At 37.5% G+C, this 17,052-nt stretch overlaps 1 protein-coding gene across 1 annotated transcript; it reads right to left on the reverse strand.

Annotated features, from left to right (window-relative positions):
- Nucleotides 1-13,535: 13,535 nt before the first annotated feature.
- On the reverse strand, nucleotides 13,536-15,443 carry LOC119795925. The gene is made up of 4 exons (XM_038304168.1): nucleotides 15,108-15,443; nucleotides 14,853-14,933; nucleotides 14,668-14,760; nucleotides 13,536-13,887 (listed from the first exon to the last, which is right to left on the reverse strand). Exons 1-4 carry the CDS (start codon nucleotides 15,441-15,443, stop codon nucleotides 13,558-13,560), a joined length of 840 nt encoding a protein of 279 aa, XP_038160096.1. The 3' UTR covers nucleotides 13,536-13,557.
- Nucleotides 15,444-17,052: the final 1,609 nt, after the last annotated feature.

Below are 17,052 nucleotides of genomic sequence, written 5' to 3' on the forward strand. Positions count from 1 at the left end.
GAAATAGATCCAAATGACCTATCAGTAACCATGTCTGTTCCAGTGCAGATCATCAATAGAATTTCTTGTGAGTATTATATCTTCAGTACAGGGGCCATAACAGGGGCAAGGACAGAGCACACACAGAGCAGGTCCGTTGTCTTTTTCAAAGGCTTTTTAACTTTACTGTGATGAATCATAAATAGAGGCAAATTATCACTTATATCATTTCTTAGGATCCCACTGCACATAACATTTGCATTTTTTTTTTCAATTACCACATTTGCACTAGTTCTAGTTATTCAGGCTGGTTGAGTAATCAGTGGATAGAAACTTCTACTGAACATAGCATCTGCATAATCTGTAGTCATTTTGTGTTGTCCTTGTTTTAATAAATTAATGTTGAAATCTCCACATATTAACCAAGTTTTCTGATCATTTAATCCATTCAGGAGATTTTCAAATTTATTTCTATTAGAGCCTGACCTTATATACCGTACATACAAGCCACAATGTTACTTATTTTCTCCATCTCAGTTTCAACAGTAACGCTCTCCATCATGTCATCCAAAGCAAATGACATACATTTAGTTTTTCAAATCTCAAGGAACAACTAACATAAAGCAACACCCCCACCTTTGCTCTTCACTTAATTTGTGTTAGAGATTATAATCCTCCAACTCAAAATCTGAAGATTTGCCATTTAATAAGGTCACAGACAATGTTATTACTTGAAAGTGATTTACAAATGATTTCAAATATTCACTAATATTGTGAAAATTTGTATGAAGACGTCTACAATTAAATGAGTTGGAAAAAGTATCCAAGTCCCCAGCTGTTTATCTGTATAACATTTACAATTGTTAGTTCCATGTAATAAATTTACAGTCTGAATCAATGTTATTTTCATAATCATAAGTTTTTGTTGGGATCCTCAGGCTTGCCCACCAGAGGGCGCCGAGGATCCTCTTCTGCTCTCTTTGTTTTTCCCTTAGGGCTGGAGTCACTGTCAAGGTTCTGGAGATTACGCTCTGCCTCCAGCAGAGTGCGCTGTGGGTCCTCCTGAGCTGAACCTCCCACACACCTGTGGCTGATCTACTAATCAGGAGGACCACAGTATTTAAGCTGCCTTCAGACCTAGATTCCACGCCGCAGTGTTGATCTTAGTTGGTTAGCTTCCTGAGCCTTCTGCTATTGACTGAGTCTTGGTTGTTCCTAGGTTAAGACCAGATTCTGATCTCTCTTTATCTGTGCCTCACAGGAATCCTGTCTCCTCGTGAAGCTCTGGATGAGCTTAACCTCCTGTCTCCTCGTGAAGCTCAAGAAGAGCACGCTCCCTGGAACCCAGTCTCTGGTCTGCAGCTCTGGAGGAGCTGCATCTCAGAAAACCAGTCTCAAGCCTGAAGCTCTTGAAAAGCCTAACCAACTAATCTGCCCTGGTGAGCCAACCCGAAGATTTCTTCATGGATGAAACCTGACGACTTCTCTGTGGAGTTTCCCTAGAGGTTCCCATGTAGATTTTCCCCGTTGTTCCCCGCAGTGAGCTGGAAGCTCAACCAGAAGAAACCTCAGACTTAAACCCCTGTTGTTCCCTGCTGTGAGCTGGAAGCTCAAATCCTGTCATCACCCTTTCCCTGCACGGACCCCAGTGAATCAGCCCCCCGCCTGAACTGTTATTCACGTGCTTGTGCCTTTAAATAAACTCTTTGGACTTTTTACCAGTGCCTCTGTGTGTGTTCTGCATCTTGGGCTTTACTCTAAGAGAACCCATCATGACAGTTTTTAGTTTGGTACCGTAATCTTTTTTGAAACTTTAATTCACCTGCAAATGTTTCCATAAACTAATTACCAAGATAAAATGAACCGTAAAAAATGAAATAAAAATGAAAGTTATTATGGACATAATGAGATTTGGTTTAGTATAAAACAAACTTTAGTCCCGAAAAATGTTTCAAGTTGAACAAATGAAACAAGTTGTGGTGCGAGTTCTGCTCCCTAAATAGTTTTGCAGTCAGTTTTATTTTGTTTATGTGTGACTGTTGATGGTCTCCAGGTAAGCAGCAGAAGTGTGCATGTAAATAAATAAGAGAGGAAAAATTTAATCATTCACCGTCCAGATTGGATTCACTCAACTCACCTTAGGGAGGAAGCAAAGGTTGTAGTTCTGCTTTTATGATCTGACTTTGGACCCTCTATCAGAGGTGTTGGTCTGCTTAATCAGTTATTATGTGTAACAGAGAAGACTGTTCCTCTGGGACTGAACGATAACATCCAGTCTCCAAAGCCAAAGTGCCAGATCTGAACTGGGCACACATGGACCGTCTTTTTTTTTTTAGACAAGGTCCATGAAGCATATGGGTCAAGACCATATAGGCATCCTTTAGTGGAATATAAGGACATAATTTTTATTTATTTAAGATATCAACTGCCCAGTAAACTTCAAAATAAATAATTTAATCTATTCAGTATTAAATCTTATCTTGTTCGCTACATTATTCCTATATGTACCGAAAATCTCAAATATCTGGAAAAGCTTCTCCATAAAGTCTGGTCCAAATATACCTAATTGTGAAATCCCAAAGGATAATGTGTTTTTTATTAATCTATGAACTGGCAAAGAGATTAACCTATTCCACAATCTAACCTTTATATATTGCGGATATCTAACTTTACGATGTCAACCCATATCTCCATATAATGCCATTTTAGGAGTATTTCTATGGACATATAAGGAATATCACAAGGCTCTACACTGAACTTTTTCACTGGGAGGTTGTTGACAGTAACCCCAGACTCCGACACCATAATCTAATACTGGGCAAAGACCTGAACAACTTAGTATACACCTTATATCGACCAATCAAATTTTACTTTGTACAGCCCATTTCAGAAACAAAGCATTTCAAAGTGCTTTACATAATAAAACATTACAATAAATCAAGTGCCATTGTTAAAATTTTAATTGATTACATTTGAAAAGAAACTCTTATGATTTAAAAATCCATTTGAAACATATCACTAGTAAGCTGTCTAAACTTACTGAGAGGCTAAAGTACAACAAATGATCAATAAATTGGAATAGACCTGAATTCATCGTTTTTGGTAATAGAGAAATAGAATATAATTAAATCTAATGTCCAGAGATGGTAATCTAGTAGAACCAGTACACAAAGTTAAATTTTTAGGCCTTGTTTTTGTTTTTTGTTTTTATATCACAAACTTAACTGAAATCTCATGTAAAATATATAAAACAAAAAATATGCAAAGGTATTGGACTTTTAAACAACGTAAAAAAAAAAAAATACAAATTCTTACCACTCCAGACTTTTATTTTATTCATCTGTAGTTCCATATTTGACTTATTGTATGGAGGTTTTGGGGCAACACATGTAAAAGTAACACTAAGTCTTAGTGACACAAAAGAAATCTATAGGAATTTTGTACAAAGTCACTCCTAGAGAACATACAAATAGTTTGTTTATTCAGTCAAATACTTGATGATAAAGGGATTTATTTAATTTTATTTTTTTTATCAGATGTTTAAAGAAAGAAAGAAAAAATTGCCATTTAATTTACTAATTTTTTCTGCCTTAAGCTCAAGTGGCAGAAATAACTGAAGGAAGTATGATATATAGATTTGCTTTAAACCAATTAAAAATACTTTATAAGATAAAAATTATTGTCTTATACACTTTTGAGTTAATGAGGATAATGATATGTTGTTTGTAAGTCATATTTTTTATTTTATATAAGCAGCCATGAACAGAGACAGATTTTCAGGTTTCCATGAGGTTTTTCTTCTTCCTCATCCTTTTCGCTTATATTGATGTGCATTAGTGATGCAGTGTGTTTTGTTGAGTGAATATTGATTGATTGATTGATTGATTCATTGACTGAAATATTGAGGAATATTTATTACTTTTTAGAATATTCCTACACTCAAAGGAGTTGGAACCATAACCATAACATTTAAATTTACAACTGGCAACAGTCACATTAACAAAAACTGAATAATCAGGTCAACAGGCCTTAGAGAGGGACAGAATGAGAATAAAAGCTAAACTTGCTCTACGATCTTTGCTTCACTTGGTGTCGGCCCTAAGCTGAGCTGAGTGAAGGTGAACGTCACAAGGTGAACGTCACAAGGTGTCTGTTCCATTTCATTGACTTGTGATATTTGATCATTTTACCAAATCTTAATATTTCTCAAGGTTGTAACAATGAGGGGTTTTTGGTTGAGTCCTGAAACTGGTTAACGGACCTGGGTGGTGCACAGAGGGGAAAATGTGTGAACTACAACAGGGTTATTTCATCAGCTATGTATATATATATATATATATATATATATATATATATATATATATATATATATATATATATATATATATATATTACTGAACAAGCTTTACCTCTGAGGGGTTAGAGGCATGGCATATAATTGGTTTAGAAGTTACATCTTTGGCAGACCTCATTATGTAGATATTGATCACCAAAAATTGGGGACATCAAACATGGAGTTCCCCGGAATTCAATTTCGGGACCTATACCTATGTCTATGTTAGAAGTTAGGATATTTTATAAAATATAATTTTATTCTTAATCTGGAATGTGTATGTCGCTCCATCCTGTCTCAGTGGGGACTTGTGTCATTCTGCACCATCCAACAATGGACCAGTGTCGTTCTATTCAAACCAAGTGGGGAACTTTACTCTGTAAGGGAAATCAAAGTCCCCTCTTTGTCTGCTAAGAACAACATGGCAGCACAACTTTAAATAGTTAAAATCAGAGGAGCAACTTACCACATTAAGAGAGAAAAATTTATATGAAAAATATATATTTGTTGTTAATACTGCAGATCCTGTTATTTTCATGATTTTATTCAAAGATCTGGCCCACATGCAGAAAACCAAACAGAGAGACCAGGGGAAGGTTTAACGTCCTGTTTGAATCCCCAGCTCAGTTTGAAGCTCAGATGATTCTCCCAGAGGGAGAAGGTCCAAAAAATCCAGTTTGCAGGATGAAATAAAACAACAAGGTTAAGACTCAGGTTGACAAAAACTCAGTTTGACTCAGCAAAACTCAGCTTGGCTAGAGTACTCAAAACTCGCAAACACTCTGGCGTCGAGGTAGTGGCAGTCAGCAGCTTAAGAGTCCTCAGGTAATCAGGCAACCAGCTGCAGGTGTGTGAGAGGGTCAACGAGAACCAGGCGCCACCTGGTGGTGGAGGGAGAACACACAAAAACACAGTCCACACAAACTGGATTCCTAACAGTTATTAGTTTATTACCACATTAAATGGCATTCAAAATATTATTCACTGTCCAATGTGGCCATATTTTCACTTTTTGGGCAATATTTATATTGAAAAGAATGTGATGGAGTTAATGCAAAACAAAAAGGAAAAAAAAGATAATGAGCCATTTTCCATTATCAGATTCTGTGCACATATTGGAAAATGGAAGAATTGAATAAAGCTGATTACGGATTGCTCATTATCTTTTCTTTTTTCTTTTTTGATCTCAGTCAAGTTGAAAGTTGATCTGGCTTGATGCAAAGTCTGAGTTGAGACAATGTAGTTAGTTTGGTAAAACAACAGACCACTACAATTTAATATCTCTGATCACTTATATGATTGAAGCGCTGTTAAAGGAAGGTAAAAGGGCTACAGCTGTAAGGTGCTCAGAAATGCTCGGAGATGTCAGTGAGAAGATTCTTCGCCAACTCAGGAGAAAAAGACTTGTGTTAGAAACCGACCTGGAAACGGCAATCCTATCATCAATAGACAAGGTACCTTTAAGGGTTTATATTTTTAAAACCTTTAACTATTGAATAACAGTCACAAAAATTTTTAGACAAGAACAGTTGAAGTTTGTTTACTTTCAAAAGTCAAAAAACACACTAACCCTACCATAGTGTTGTATGCACTCACAATCTTGCTCAAAGCTTGTGAATATTTAATCATTTGTACTTGGGTCACCAAACACCCACTTTTGCCCATGTTCCACTTTAAATGGTGAACATCTTAACTGGTGACTGTCATGTAAATGCTCCATGATGATGATGCATATGCAAGGGATTACCATCTAGCAGAATAGTTCTGCAGATAATGTACCACAAAGGTCATAACAGAAAGGACAACGTAAGTTTTTGTCGTGGTGCTACTTGAACTTCTGGCTGTGCTGGTCAGGCATCATATCACCGTGCGATCAGAAAGATATGGCCACGTTGTTGTCATCTGTCAAATACGCAGTTTCTTCAAATTACAGGAGGGAGGCACAGAAACATGTGTGTGTGTGTGTTGCTCCTCCAAGGCTCAGCTCAGAGGGCATAAGTGAATAAAGAATAAAGACAACACACGTATTGAGCTCATCATAGCTTTCCAACAAGAGGATTTATTCTTCTCCAGATATCAACCTATCAAAAATACAAAAAACATGTTGTCAATCATGCATCATATTTCCCATGCATCACATTGTTTCTGTTGGGAGCTGGAGAAGTTCCATCTTTCTCCAGCAGAGTCCGCCATGGATCCTCCTGAGCTGAGCCTTACACACCTGAGGCGCATCTCATCATCAGAGGATCCACAGTATATAACCTGCCTTCAGACCTTGCCTCGACGCTGCAGTGTTAAATCCAGTTTGGTTAGCACCTGAGCCTAGCATCTTCTGAGAACCTTTGTTGCTCTTGAATCCAGATAGGGTTCTAATCCTTTTTGTCTCTGCTTTCAGGAATCCTGTTTTTCTCTTGTGAGCTCTGGATGAGCTTAACCTGCCGAGCCTGCCCTCTGAGCCAAACCTGAAGACTCTTCTCTGGATTCCCATGCAGCTCTGGACTAAGAGCTGGAAACCCAAAGCCAAGGTCTGCCCTCATGCTAGAAGTAAGACGCTGAAGCGGTTATCGGACTCTGCTGAACTAAACAATCTCTGGACCCAACAGTTCCTCTCTCAAAGCCTAAACCGGACTTCTCAAGGTATAAACCTGAAACACTCAAACTCAAACTCAACTGCGTCCAAGCTAACTGAACTATCTCCCACACAGACTCCAGTGAACCAGCCCCCAGGCCTGAACCAGTACCAGTGTTATTTCCATGTGCTTGTGAACAATAACCTTGTTAAACTTTTCTTCAGTCTCCGTGGTATTCTGCATATTGGGCTTTTCAGTACCCATCATGACAGTTTCCACAATATTTTCACTTTTTTTTAAACACTTTTTTAGCAACAAAGGAAATACAGTATCATTGACGTTCTTTTTTCAACATACATTCCAGTTTTTACATCAAAACACATTTACATTTTTAATATCATGGAATTGTTTGAATCACTTTAAGAATTACTAAAATGTTTTAATTGTTTGAATGGCACCTAAATTACCTGTACTTAACTTCCATTCACTGCATCACTATACAGGTTTGGAAATGCTCCACCTGATTGAGTCTCTGAAGAAATATAACTTTTCATCTGCAGGAAAAACTTCTCTACGTCCTGCCTCATTTAGGGAAAAAACAATGTAGATCAGGGGGGCCCAACCAGTCGATTGCAGTCTACCAGTCGATCGTTGTCGGAGTTTCAGTCGATCGCAAGTTTTACAATGAAGACCTACTTATGGCTATGACAATAAAAAGTTTAATAAAACACTAATCAAATAATTGATCACGAGAGGCCAATCTGTATTTTCATAATGATAAAATGAAAAATAAAAATAAGCATGCAGAGAACCTTTTTTATGTATGCTGCTGGGCTTGGTTTGCCATGGTTTCTAGGTTGTAACCAGGGACTCTAAAGTGCGAAGACGAATCTGAAGAGATAATATCTATCACAACTAATGGGGCTCCATTTATGGTTGGGCGCACTGCTGGATTTTTTGCTTTTTTCAAGCTGTCGGAACTTTCGAGGATTTTTTGAGCTACCGCTGCATCATTCAACAACAGCTGTGCGGCAATATTTCAAATATTAAGCATGTCATGGACGTTGCAATGAAGATCGCTTGCTCTGTTCGGGCCAGGAGTTTACAGAAGCGTTTATTCCGTGCCGAGCTCGAGGAGGCAGGTGTAGACCACTCTGATCTGTTGCTGCACACCGATGTCAGGTGGCTGAGCCGTAGCAGATTCTTCCAAAGATTTTTGGAACTTTTCCCCGAACTTAAAGAGTTCTTGAAACAGTCAACAACCCATTCTGCTGTATGTTACATCTTCACATATACATAGTTTGTACTCCTATTTTTATCTGTTTCCTGTTGAATTTTAATCCTCTTGCCAGTTTCTCCACCAATGCCAATGCCCAGTGAAGTTTATCATTCTGAAATAGTGGACTTCTCTTCCTGCTTTGAAGTGATCTCTACAGGACTGTGTGTGTAATAATTGGTGTTTTATTTATATTTTTTGACTGCACAGCCTTTGTCTGGAGATCTTGACAGCTCTTTTTTGCAGTTTTGGTGTGTCTGATGAGTGAGAGAGTAAGTAAGTGAGTGAGTAAGTGAGTGAGAGATATGGAGTGAAGTTCAAATGAGATTGTTAAGTTGTTTTTGCAACCTATTTTTTGACACATTGATCATTTCCTCGTTTTTGGACTTACTGTTTATTCTCCACCTGTGCAAAAACTGCCGGCCCTTGTGTCAGACTTGGTAAATCTCATCATGCCATCAACTTCAAAAGTAGATCTTTGTTTAAAAAAGGTGGGCACCCCTGTTGTAGATGGATTTCCTCACAGAGAAGAGGATTTATCATTGTTTCTTTTTAGAGGTCTGATTCTTACTTTTACTTACTTTTTTTCTTCCTTTTAGAAATTAGTCTATGCATAATAAATAGGTGCCTGCATTTAAATAGGTTTTATTTAGGAGTCCAAATCTGCACAGCCTCCAAGGCTAGTGTTAGTAAGATTTCTTCTCTGTTTTTCAAATTAAAATCACATTTTTATTATTTTACTTTTAATGCTTTAATTTCTTCTACATCTCATTAATGCTTTACTTGGTGTAAACCACTTCAAATTGTGGACAATAAATATACTAAACAAATAAAGCTGCCTTGCTAACTTCCTAAAATGTTTTTCTTGTGTTTAAATAGTACCTGCGAGTGAAATTTTTTTTCCAGACGTCAATAATAGGGTAAACCACCCCTTTACAGGCCCTAATCCACCTACAAGATCAGGATTACTTGATATGCAGGATGACCTTGACAAACTTTGTGTGCACAACCTGGCCTGTCAAATGAGTCAGATAGGACTTTGCAGAGTTTTGCAGTCCTGGAATATCCATAGGATACCAGGTAAGTTGTGGTAATATTTAAACACTGTAAAAATAATTAGGGTGGTTAAACTTAAAAACTTGAGTTAAGCAGCTGCCTTAAAAGCACAAGTTAACACAACTTGAAATAATGTTTTTTTCCAACTTAGGATGGCAAGCTAGAAAAGTAGCTCAATTGCTGATAATTCATTGATTAAATATGATACCATAAGTTGAAATGACTAACTATAGAACATTATTCATTCTTTATAAATTGAGTACTCTTGTCAAGTAAAATTACAATCATATTCTATTTGAACTCAAATAATTAAGTTATACCACTTGTCTAACTAATGACTACTAGTTGTATGAACTTCATACTCCAAGTTTAAAGGCCTTGCAAAGTTAAGTTATCCATTTAAAAAAACTTGTTTTATTTTGTTGAAGTAGCAAACAATTATATATACTTTCAACTTTCAACTTTAAGAGCAGCCTTTAATGCTATCTTAGACACTATTGGCTTTGTTCAAAATGTGAATAGTCCCACGCATTCTCATCTTCATACTTTGGATCTTGTGCTGACATACGGCATAGAATGTGAAGAAATAACAGTATTTCCTCACAACCCTGTCCTCTCTGACCACTTTCTAATAACCTTCAGGATTACTTTAACAGAGTTCTCCTCCCCCAAAAGAAGGTTCAATTTTAGTAGATCTTTATCAGATAGTGCAGTTATAAATTTTAAAGAATCTGCTTCACTTTCTCTCTCCTCTGTGTCGCTGAGCAGTGCTGCAGAGTGCAAAAGCTTAGCTTATTCCCCTTCACAGGTTGATGATTTTGTTGATGGGGTTGCTAGTTCTCTGCGTATTGCCTTAGACAACGCAGCTCCTTTGAAAATGAAAACCGTTAAAAATAGAAAGCTTGCTCCTTGGTTTAATGCAGAGCTGCGTACTTTGAAGCAAAATGCTAGGAAACTGGAGAGAAAATATCGCTCCACAGGCCTGCGAGAGTCCTTCCTAGTCTGGAAAAATGGTTTACTGCTGTATAAGAGGACTCTTTGTAAAGCAAGAGCAGCATACTTCTCCTCATTAATAGAGGAGAATAAGAATAATCCTAGATTTCTTTTTAATACAGTTGCCAAACTCACCCAGAGCCATAGCTCTGTTGAACCGTCCATTCCACCTGCTCTTAGCAGCAATGATTTTATGGGATTCTTTATAAATAAGATTGATCTTATTAAAAATAAGATCATAAGCACTCCTCTATCCGCGATTGTACCTGAGGTAGTCATGGAATCTGAACCAGGTTTAGACTGCTTTGATCCAGTTGAACTCTCTGAATTAGCAAAATTATTGTCTTCATCTAGGCCTTCAACTTGTATGTTAGATCCAGTTCCAACCAGGTTATTTAAGGAGGTGTTCCCTTTGATCTCCTCCTCCATTTTAGATGTGATTAATCTATCTCTGTTACAGGGATATGTACCTAAAGCTTTTAAGGTTGCTTTAATTAAACCTTTGCTTGAGAAACTGTCTCTTGACCCAGATGACTTGGTCAATTATAGTCCTATATCCAATCTTCCTTTCTTATCTAAAATTCTTGAGAAAGTAGTTGCCAAACAAGTTTGCGATCACTTCCACCGTAATGAACTTTTTGAAGAGTTTCAGTCTGGCTTTAGAGCTCATCATAGCACTGAAACAGCTCTGGTGAAAGTCACTAATGATATTCTCATGGCCTCAGATAATGGACTTGTATCTGTGCTCGTCCTGTTGGATCTTAGTGCTGCATTTGATACAGTTGACCATAATATTCTTTTAGAAAGACTTGAATATTTTGTTGGAATTAAAGGAACAGCACTAGACTGGTTTAAATCTTATCTATCTGATCGAATTCAGTTTGTTCATGTTAATGATAGATCTTCGACACGCTCAAAGGTTACCTGTGGAGTACCACAGGGATCAGTGCTAGGACCAATTCTCTTTACTTTATACATGCTCCCAATTGGTAGAATTATTAGACAGCATGGGATTAATTTCCACTGTTATGCTGATGATACCCAGCTATATCTGTCTATAAATCCAGATGAAGCTAACCCATTACATAGATTACAGGCATGTCTTGAAGACATAAAAACCTGGATGACTCTTAACTTTCTGCTTCTGAATGCAGACAAAACAGAAGTTATAGTCTTTGGACCAGAGTCTCTGAAAAAGAAACTGATTAGCCAGTCACTTCATTTGGATGGGATTAAACTGATTTCAGATAATAAAGTAAAAAATCTTGGTGTTATTTTTGATCAGGACCTGTCATTTAAATCCCATATCAAAGAGGTTTCTAGAATTTCCTTCTTTCATCTGAGGAACATTGCAAAAATTAGAAATATCCTGTCCAGGGGTGATGCTGAGAAACTAGTCCATGCATTTGTTACTTCAAGGCTGGACTGTTGTAATTCTTTACTATCAGGAAGTCCACAAACTGTAGTTAAAAGCCTTCAGCTGATCCAAAATGCTGCAGCCAGAGTTCTAATGAAAATTAAAAAGAGAGATCATATCTCGCCTATCCTGGCTTCTCTTCATTGGCTTCCTGTTAAATCAAGAATAGAATTTAAAATCCTCCTTCTCACATATAAAGCCTTAAATGGCCAAGCTCCATCTTATATCAGAGATCTGATTGTTCCTTATGTTCCTAACAGAGCACTTCGCTCTCAATCTGCAGGTTTACTAGTGGTTCCTAGAATTTCTAAAAGTAGAATGGGAGCCAGATCTTTTAGTTATCAGGCTCCTCTCCTGTGGAACCAACTACCAGTTTTAGTCCGTGAGGCAGACACCCTGTCTACTTTTAAGGCTAGGCTTAAAACTTTCCTTTTTGATAAAGCTTATAGTTAGGGTGGCTCAGGTTATCCTGAGCTATCTCTATAGTTATGCTGCTATAGGCTTAGACTTTTGGAGGACATAGGGACCCCCATTTCATCATTCTGCTTCATTCTCTCTCTGTTCTCCTATTCTGCAGAATCTGTTAGTTCAATCTCTAACCTTCTGCTCTCTCTGCTTTTCCTCAGAGTAGCTTTGCCTCGTCTGTTCCTGCTTGGCTGTGACGTCATCCTGGAAAGAAACATCAGCTGTGCTGCTTCTATCAACACCCTTGTTTATAGATGTTGGAGATCGGCCTGTTTTCCAGTGTGGTCCTGTTTCTCTGACCGTGACTGAGTGGATGTGCTCTCTTCGTCCTCTGGCATGGGAGCTGCCTTGGAGCTCGTCTGCCTGGCTGTGTGTTTCCTGGACGGGGCCGCCTTTTACAGCTGCTTTTTGTATCTCTGCTTCTGTCTCCTTGAACCCCAGTCGGCCTCGGCAGATGGCCGCTCACACTGAGCCTGGTTCTGCTGGAGGTTTCTTCCTGTTAAAAGGGAGTTTTTCCTCTCCACTGTCGCTACAAGCATGCTTAGTGTGGGGGATTGTATTTGAGTCAATGAGTCAATGCAATCAACTGGTTTTCCTTAGATAGAAAACTTTGTATCAATTTGACTGTATGATCTGGTTGAACTGTAAAGTGCCTTGAGATGACATGTGTTGTGAATTTGGCGCTATATAAATAAACTGAATTGAATTGAATTGAACTCTCATTTTAAAGTTAAACTGACTAACTGTATTCATACCAATTCCCTTTTTGAGTTAATTTAACTCAAGAGTTTAAGGCAGCTACTGAACTTCAAATTGCAATTTAAGTAAACTAACATTTCCAAATATTGCTCACTTTCTCCACTAACAATGCCAAGTTTACCAGTTTTCTAAAAATAATTACACCAATACGCTTCCATTTCAGATTATACATTTTTCTTTCTCTATCAAATATGAGACAAGCCTTAAATCAAGTGTAAAAAGAAAACATTTGTTCGAGACAAGCAGAAGTTTTAACATTTATTGAAGGACAAAAGCAGAAATACATTTTTTGACAAACAGAAATATTTTTTTATATAAATCTCAATAAATGCACTTAAAGGCACCAATTATGAACTCTACCTAAAGTTTTATTGTAAAAAATTTGTGAGGTATGGTGCATTTTAAGTGCATTTTATTGGCGAGTTTCAGTCCTCCATATAGACCATTATTTTACAAAACATTTTAACCACGTTGAACAGTAGCAGTCCAAGGTCAATACAACTAGCTACCATCTCTCAAAAACAGTCCAAAAAGTGCAAAATGATCAGTGTTTTAACAAAAATCCTGAGAGGTTTTTCCATAGATTCAGCACAATGCTAAATGTTTTAGTGCATAACCATTAGTATTAACATTTAGTGCATAGAACAAACTGAACAAATTCTTACAGGAACTCTTATTTGAGAAAACAAAACTGTAAACATACCAGATGTTACAGTTTGTACCTCAGGAGTTTGTTTCTCAAACCATGTACTCGAGCTGAGGCCTGGTCTGGACTGATCTTCATCACCACTCTCTGAAGAAACTCGAACGAATACTTCATGTCATTTGGATACTTGAGATTGATACAGTAGATGACACCCATAAGCATAGCAAAGCCAACTGTCACATCTTTAATATTGTGAAGCACAATGGTCTCCTCCACCACAACTGCCACGTCGAAGACCTCGTGTGGGATGGCCCCCTGTTCACTACCTTCACAGGCAATCAGAAGACCGACCTGCATCCCCTTCATGGCATCATCCAGAATATCAGCATGAGCCTTAAAAATAGAAAAGAAATAATGACATTTGTGTGTAAGTAAAGAATGTAAATACTCAGTTATTTTTAAACTGCAAGTTTTTATGCTATTGTGAGGTTTAACAATCTGCATGTTTTGACACTTGTGGGTTTTATGATGCACTTCTGTTCAGTCAGAGAATAACCTGACACACTCCCAGTTTGACAAAGCATAGAGCATAATGGCAATGAAACAGGCCACTGTTGTGGATGAGGCAAACATCCAGAAGAATTAGACATTGAAAATAAGTCCAACCTGAAAAAAAAGCCTGTTTATGTGTACATATTCAACATATTTTCAGCACTTTACTTTGTCATCAGGTAGTCCTCCTTTTTGACAAACTTTTTTCATCCACAGAACTTGTATTTTCATGCACATGAGCACAGTGTATGGCAGATTAAAAACCCCCATTGTGAAGCGCTGAAATTATTCTAAAAATGTAGGACACTAGAAATGTTTCCATTCTAATGTATTTTTTTTAATCATCAAATTCTTAAAATGTCAAAAGAAATTAAAGAAAATGCAAATCAGGCATGTTTCCATCAAGTGGCTTTGAGCAAAATCAATCATGATAGACAAAGTAATTACATCAGAATTTGATGTTATGCATGGCTGTAGTAAACAGGAAGTAATGTCTCTTAAGGACTAAAAATACGTTTTTGCAAACACAAATGCTACAAAAAGACTTTTAAGAAATGATATCAAGAAAGAGGAATAATTAAATATGTAAACAGTTTTTGTAATAACATTTGTTAGTCTTACATCACACATCCTGATGACGGTTGATGGATCTTCCCCAGATATGTAGCGTGGCAAACCAAGCAGAGCAGCAGCCCTTCTCCTTTCATTTGTGTCCTGTAAGAGATAAGACATGCAGTAAGATGAATATATTTAAAAAAAAATAACAAATTATGCCTAGTTTTCTAGCCATCTTCAGTTCTGCTCACATCTTTTGCAAGGCAGTCCAAAATGTCTTTGAGTGGCTGCTTCTTCCCAGATTTGGTTGCTGTTTGTAGACCTCCAGCAGTCTCAGAACCAGGCCATCAAGTCCGTCAACAAAAGATTTCAGAAGGTCTGTGGTGATGATTCTTGTAAATTCTGCCCTAATCTGAGGTGATAGAATATAAAACTCATCAGGACACAGTTAACTCAGTATTAAATCACTAAATCTCTTGGTGAAACTAATTCAGATGTGCGATTACCTGTCTCTCATGGAACAGAGCAGGCCATCGGGACATGAGCTCTGTGATGTGTGGTTGATCTCCTACAATGTCTTTCCTACGCTGAGAAAATGTAGAAACCATCAAATCCTCAATCAGCTGATGATTTGGGTCTTTCTTCTGCATTTCAGCCTCCATTATCTTGCGCTTCACCTCCATGTTTTCAGGACTTTGTCCTTCAGGTGGATCAGGACAGTAGTTCACCTCCCCCTTCTTTGACTTTTTGACAGTTTCCCCTTTTGAACTTCCAGATTTTCGTTTGTTTATGACCACCTCAGGGCATCCTGCTGAGCTTAATTTATGCCTGTAGTTTCCCATTTTGAATTTCAGACTGTGAAACCATGAGTACCATCCCTTTTCTGACCCTGGGTCTCGCAGACAGGGATGCCTTTCCACCAGTGTTTTGGCCACATTTTCATAGTGTTGCCTGTCAGGATAAGCAGTAATCTTTGACATACAGTCTGCAAGTGTGTCAAGGATATTAGTCTTTAAAGTTTTAGAAATCACCATCACAGATCCATCCTTAGCATATCTACAATTAGCTTCTTTCAGTTGCAGCTCCACATCATGGGAAAACTTTGGAATCGGGAAGGAGTCAGGCCATTTAACAAAATCTGCACAACTTGGAGAAGAGAGGCTTCCAGTGTCCAGTGTAGAATCCGTGGAGTCATCAGCTGTGAACAATACTTTCAAAGTTGCACGGTCAACAGGAAGGTCTTTGATGTCCGTTAGGTTGCACAACTGATTATTGAAATCAGGATCCTCAAACTGCAAAATGAATCCTCCTCTTAGGGCAAGGTTGGTTCGTAACACCTGGTACAGTTCCTCAACACTTGAGGGGATGTCTTCAATTGAAAGACGCCTGATTTCACTTTCTGAAACTATGACACGCAGCAGCATTGTAGACAACTTAGACCTGAAAAATAGAAAAATTTGCACGTTAAGAATAAGAGCCTCTGGTACAGTGACAAGACACTACATTCATGAGGAGACGAGACAAAATATTGGATTAATGACAACACAAGGTTTTACAATTTAAAGGAATCATCACTGACTAAATGGGGGCTGCACTTTGACAGTAAAAAAAAAATGTTTACTTTATCAATTAACTTAACTTGTTACTCAATATAACAATAAGCTTAAAATAAATCTATGAAAAAACAAAACAAAAAAGTATTTTAACATTTAAGATAATCAGTAACAGCATTGTGGGGCAAGGCAAATCTTTGAAATTCAAAGATCTGATTGTAGTAAACAAAAATCTTACAGCACTATCATACTGTTTTATGAGTGTTTTATGCCTAAATTACTACTAAAAGTTATTTATTTGATAAATTTGTTAACATTACAGTATATACCCACCTAAGAGAGATATCTTTTTAGATTCCATCATCAACATAGATATCTTTAAACTTTTCATAAGTTGTCTAAAACGGTGTGGAAGTGCCTCTTACTCAACCAATTTGTATTATATTGGCTATGATTAACAGATAAGGGCTGACCAGCCATTTTTTAAACCAAGAGCAAGAGAGTAAATGTATATGGGTAAGTATATGACATTTCACTGTTGCCAATCTTCTGCTTAGAATCAGAGACTGATGAAGTGATTCAACACAATCTGCTGTCTTCATTAGTTTTTTGTAAAGTGCTTTGAGACAAAGTTTGTTGAGACTTGGTGCTATATAAACCAAACTGAAGTGAATTACTGACATCAAAACATCTCAAGAACAAATCCTGCGGATTATTTCAGGCAGCTGAAATAATCTGTTCCCCCCCTTTAATTTTTGCAAATAACCAGTAAATATGACCAAATCCACAGGATTTGTTCTTGGTGGTGAGAGGAATAAGCACAGTTAAAGACTTGCAGGTAAATTAATTTCTTCCCCTGTTATGGAGGGGGAACAGATTATTTCAGGCAGCTGAAATA

This window comes from Cyprinodon tularosa, unplaced genomic scaffold (genome assembly GCF_016077235.1).
Source record: "Cyprinodon tularosa strain WSP-4 unplaced genomic scaffold, ASM1607723v1 ctg527, whole genome shotgun sequence".
NCBI classification, from domain to species: domain Eukaryota; kingdom Metazoa; phylum Chordata; class Actinopteri; order Cyprinodontiformes; family Cyprinodontidae; genus Cyprinodon; species Cyprinodon tularosa.